The sequence below is a fragment of the Mytilus edulis genome, chromosome 14 (assembly GCF_963676685.1).
Source record: "Mytilus edulis chromosome 14, xbMytEdul2.2, whole genome shotgun sequence".
NCBI classification, from domain to species: Eukaryota; Metazoa; Mollusca; class Bivalvia; order Mytilida; family Mytilidae; genus Mytilus; species Mytilus edulis.
In genome coordinates this window covers 18,115,754-18,121,764 of record NC_092357.1, presented here as the reverse complement: position 1 = coordinate 18,121,764, position 6,011 = coordinate 18,115,754, and the positions used below count along the sequence as shown (strand labels likewise).

The 6,011-nt window shown below is 33.4% G+C and overlaps 1 protein-coding gene and 1 long non-coding RNA gene across 2 annotated transcripts; both read left to right on the top strand.

Moving 5' to 3' along the window:
• Positions 1 to 230: 230 nt before the first annotated feature.
• Positions 231 to 3,111, top strand: LOC139502943 (uncharacterized). The gene is made up of 3 exons (XR_011658977.1): positions 231 to 344; positions 696 to 742; positions 2,602 to 3,111. It is a non-coding gene; the product is annotated as an uncharacterized lncRNA (long non-coding RNA).
• Positions 3,112 to 3,951: 840 nt separating this feature from the next.
• On the top strand, positions 3,952 to 5,731 carry LOC139504014 (golgin subfamily A member 6-like protein 22). Its single transcript, XM_071294067.1, has 3 exons — positions 3,952 to 3,992; positions 4,630 to 4,943; positions 5,070 to 5,731. Exons 1-3 carry the CDS (start codon positions 3,952 to 3,954, stop codon positions 5,729 to 5,731), a joined length of 1,017 nt encoding a protein of 338 aa, XP_071150168.1.
• Positions 5,732 to 6,011: the final 280 nt, after the last annotated feature.

Here is a 6,011-nt window from a genome sequence, read left to right as displayed (position 1 = left end):
TCCACAGTGTTTAAACTTTCTGAAAGTCTATATTTTGTAAAACTAGTATCAATATTTATTTAGATAAATTTAAAGCAGCATTTTAATGATAACAGTTAAACTGTCAAAATCAGCTATTCACTCACGGCTTATTATATTTCAATGTATTTTGAAACAGACTTTATTTTATGAAAACGTTTTTAAGGCCACACCAATCGATATACTCTAAATATAGAATCGGTATACACAAATCTGACAGTCAAAACAAATGAACTTTTAGTTGACAAGCAGAATTTTTGATAATTCAAACATAATAAAAGAATAAATATGGATTAAAACGGATGCTGTTATAACATCTGCATAAGGTAATTTAATGTTTTAACTTCGATCATTCCACGTTACAATAACTGTACAAAAACGAAAGTAATTATGACAATAATTCATGAATTTGTCGTACCAACAAATGAACATATGCATATAAAGTGTTATATGTGTAATTTAAAATCAATAGAACATAATCGCTATTTACGTCATAACATATTTATCATCCAATCAAATCACACATTAAAACAAACTCGGCAACTCAAGCTTTATTCAAAATGAAATTGTTAAATAACTCTTACTTTTCAGTATTGCTTCCACAAACGACAAAAACTATATGAAAAAAGAGAATTTAGAGAATGGCAAAATAAAGAATTTATTATCTAAATTTTCAGAATGACAAGCAACTCAGATAAAAGAAAATTGCCTGCAGAAAAATATAGTAAGTAAATTACTAAGCCTTTTTCTCTATTATACAACTCCTCTGACTATTTGAGCATTTCGGCCGTATTTGTACATTTGTACAGTCTCGCTCACCTGTGCTAGTCTACGAATTATATACCACAAATCAAGACTAATCATTAGTTTTGATTGTCACGAGCAAAATAACTGATACTAATCATGCTAATGGTGTATAAACTATAAAATTGAAAATGGAAATGGGAAATGTGTCAAAGAGACAACAACCCGACCAAATAAAAAAACACAACAGCAGAAGGTCACCAACAGGTCTTCAATGTAGCGAGAAATTCCCGCACCCGGAGGCGTCCTTCAGCTGGCTCCTAAACAAATATATACTAGTTCAGTGATAATGTACGCCATACTAATTTCCAAATTGTACACAAGAAACTAAAATTAAAATAATACAAGATTAACATATGTATAAACTGCCTACCCTTCTGGACTTCACTACGGTTTTGGTTGTATCTGAAACATGGTGATCACGCTGTTATTTTTACGAATGTTTATTCGGCGCCAATGAAAAAGAGGTCTATGATGATAAATGAAAAGAAAGCATTCACCGGTAATCTACCTATAATTTACCTGTAAAAAAATCGGCGCCAATGAAAAAAAAATCGACGCAAATGAAAGACAAAATTTGCGCAAATGAAATGCAGATCGGCGCAAATGCAAAACGCCGCCGTGAATGCCAACAAAAATATTTTAATAGATGTTTATATAAAAGTTTGACAAGTCTGTGTTTATATAGCAGTTTGACAAGTCTGTGTTTCTATAATTCCTGACTATATTGCAGTATAAAGTAAATCTTTTTGTTTACGTTGAATGCATAATTAAATTGATTAAGAAGGTGATAAATTGCTAAATCAGATTTTTTCTAACACACAATCATGATCTTCCCAACTAAAATATGTAACTTACCTTTTTACTTTTTTCACACCAAATACAGAGCCTTAAAAGATTGCAAGATACCAGAGAGACAGTCAAACTCGTAAATTGAAAATAAACTGACAACGTCATGGCTAAAAAATAAAACGACACACAGACAAATAATAGTACACAAGACACAAAAGAATTAAAGACTACACTGTAAGGTGCTTCGGAAGGGTAATACAAAATAATAAGTTTCTCTTATTGCAGGATCCGAAATATCTCGATAGCTGTATTTGGTTCATGATGCCAAATTTTCATGTATTAATTTATCAAAATGATTAATTAATAAGTTCTATTTCACCAATATAACTGATTTGTATACAATAATGTTGCAAGTATATTAATTTTAATTTCTTCTATTTCAGAACTGAACTAATTTGAATGAATCAATAATAGTGTATTTTCTTGTTACTCATTGCATTTTATTTTATTCTGTGACTAAGGATGTGAGGTTAGCGATTTGCTTTGAATAGTTAATCTTCATCACACATGTCACAGAACGCGTTAAAAGACATGTCAAAATCGAAAGCTGATTTAAAAGATTGTTAAGCATATTATTCATTCTTTAATACTGTCTTGTCCATACAGAGAAACCGATAGCTGTTCTTATCCTGACGAGGCATACTACTTAAACTCCTGATTTCATGTTTTCCGTTTGTATATTCCCTCATTATTTGATGAATCAATATCCCACCAAATGTGTCAATCCAGAGTTGAATCCTTACACTTATAATGTAATCATACACTTTTATCGATTTCATGATAGTGAGTGTAAAGTTTATGCATAAAGGATTAATCTTTTGCCGTAATCTATTCAGATATTGCATGTGAATTGAGTGAGAACTAACTAGCTTTTATGGAGCATATTTATGATCTTGTGATGCATTAATTTTAAAGTTTATATTACAGTTGTATTTACCAAGTCGTATCTAAAGAAGTTAGCCAGCAAGATTCGAAGAGAATACCACCTTGTTTTATTCAATCTAGGAGTTGAAGACCACACACTTGAACATGATGATAAATATGTGAATCGAAAGGTGTTTAAGGGTTTGCTAGAATGGCAGAGTAGCTTTGAGGTTGAAGGTGAATATTACATGATTCAGCACTTGAAAGAAGCACTACTTAATGCTGACAGGAATGATTTATGTGAAGACATAGGTATGAATATGAGAATTTTCTTTAGATAAGACCATTTTCACAAAAAAATCTTAAAACTTATAGTTGAAACTTTTAAATTCGTTCCATGAATTCGACATGACCGAAGCCACTTTTCATCGATTGTTTACTTGCAATCAGCAACACGTTTGGTTCCACGTCTGGAGGAGAATCAGCTAACCATTTGTGTTCTATGTTTGGGTATCTGAACTATTTACCGAAATGTTTTTTGCAGTCTGAGATCTTAACATACCAATAAATTCATCTTACTATAACATGTATATTTTTACCGATTGTATTCTTTTCCCGATCGTGGTATTTTGTCTTGGTGTGGATTCGCATTGCAAGTGATACATGCATATGTCTGTTTAATTTGTTCACGCATCGTTGTCAATATAATGGAATTTGAAGCGAATGGCAAACAAGTTAGAGGTGGTTTAGCTAGTTATGAAAACAGGTTCAATCTACCATTTTCTACATACGAAAAATGCCTGTAACAAGTCAGGTGTTTGGGCGTTTGATATTGCCATTTGATTAAGGACTTTCCGACTTGAATTTTCTTCGGTGTTCACTATTCTTGTGATTTTACTTTTTATGCATAAAAATCTATCAACGCATCACGTCTTTTGTTTGTTACATTGATTTGTCACTTTGTAATTGCTTATCAGTCGTTGATTTCTATAATGTATTTCAAGTACTTTTGGTTGTCAATTTGTCGTTTTTATACCACTGTAAATATTTCGAGGTCGTATACTGGTTTGGTGATATCTACGCCAGCGTTTTTAGCGTCGTCAGCGTCGTCAGCCTCCAAAGACATTTGGTTTCCAGACAATATCGTCGTCAATCGTTTAAATGAATCAAATCAAGGCTACAAATCAAAACCGAAGAGAACACAACAACTATAGGAGGAAAACAACGGAACAGCTTAAACACTCAACTGCTACAAAACAAACACTAAAATAAACAGAAACAGAATTTTTGTCATAACCATTTCTATATCCCTGACTTTATACAGGACATTTTAAGAAACAATGTAGGGTTAAATCTGGTTTTATGGCTAGCTAAACTTCTCGCTTATATGGCAATGTTCAAAATACCGCCGAAATGAAAACATTACGTTACCAGAATACAGTACAGATAAACACGTAAACACTCAGGACAGAGAACACTTAGATAAATAATGAAATAGTACAATAGATTTTGACCATTCAGTTGAATTCTTTGAATACATTGCTGATTTCTTAACCAATGGAATTCAATCATAATTCTTGAATTCTTGAGGTTCTTTAATATAAGCTTCCTTGTTTATTTAGATTTTGGATTTTTGGTCCGGTTCTTAAAACTTTTTTTTTTTTTTTAAATAAAATGAATAAATATGTATGGGTTATTCGATATACTTCATCTCACCATGTACAATAGATTTTGTTAATTGCGGGTCCCGTTTCAAATGGGTCCACATTAAGGTCCAAAGGGTCAAAAATAAAACTACGTTGATTTGAAGTTTTAAACTTGATTTAACCATTTATTTAGTTTTTTGATTTTTGGCCCGGATTTTGAATTGGTCAGCATTATGGTCCAAAATGTGAAAAGTTAAACTTAGTTTGAATAAAAAGACACAAAAAGCCATGATTTTATTGAATTTTCTTAAAACGATTAAACCAATTTATTCACAGTGACTTGTGATACAAAATAAGTATTTCAATATATCGTCAATACGAAAATCATCAAAGTTAACATACTGACTAATACATAATTTAAAGAACGTACAAAATATTCAAATAGACAATGTCTAACAAATTTTCTGCCTTCAAATTTAAAAGAACAACAACATCAGTATCAAGAACTACGGCGACAACGACACGGAGAAGAAGAAAACATACGTCGACAACAAAAAGAAGACGAAGTAGAAGACGAAGGACGACGACAACGACACGGAGAAGAAGAAAACCTACGTCGACAACAAGAAGAAGACGAAGTAGAAGACGAAGGACGGCGACAACGACACGGAGAAGAAGAAAATCTACGTCGACAACAAGAAGAAGACGAAGTAGAAGACGAAGGACGGCGACAACGACACGGAGAAGAAGAAAACCTACGTCGACAACAAGAAGAAGACGAAGTAGAAGACGAAGGACGACGATAACAAGAACAGGAGGAATTCGACGAAGAAAAAGAACTTCGACAGCAAGAAGAATACGAAGAAGAAGAACTTCGATAACTAGAAAAAGAGGATTACGACGAAGACGAAGAACGTCAACAGCACGAAGAAGACGAAGAACGACGACAAGAACAAAAGGAATACGATGAAGAAAAACGTCGACAAAAAGAAGAAGACGAAGAACGACGACAACAAGAAGACAACGATGAAGAAGAAGAACAACGACAACAAGAACAAGAGGAATACGACGAAGAAGAAGAACGTCGACAACAAGAAGACGACTTTGAAGAGGAACGACGACAACAAGAACAAGAGCAATATGACGAAGAAGAAGAACGTCGACAACAACAATACAACGACGAAGAAGAAAAACAGCGACGACAAGAAGAAGAAGACGATGAAAAAGAAGAAGAACGACGCCGTCGAGAAGAAGAAGACGAAGAACTACGACAACAAGAAGACGACGAAGAATTAGAAGAACGACGACGACGACAACAAGAAGACGACGACGAAGAAGAAGAACGACAACAGCAGATAGAAGAAGAAAGACAATTACAACAACAACAAGACGACGAAGAAGAAGAACGACGAAGACAACAAGGAGACGACGAAGAAGAGCAAAGACGACAGCAGGAAGAAGACGACGAAGAAGAAGAACGACGACAACAAGAACAAGAACAAATACTAGAAGAATACTACTACATTATTATTATCAACGAAATTTGAATATCTATGAAGATGAAAATATTTGTGCATTTTTTTTTAACATTTTTTTCTTCATAAGCAGTCATGATATTCAAACAAACGTATGAACGGTGTTTGCTAGCTTGGACAATTTTAAATACTATTGTATATAGAAAAGAAGATGTGGTATGATTGCCAATGATTCATTTCTCCAAAAGAGACCAAAATGACACGGCAATTAACAACTATGGGTCATCGTACAGCCTTCAACAATGAGCAAAGCCCATACCGTATTGTCAGCTATAAAATGTTATCTATAAAC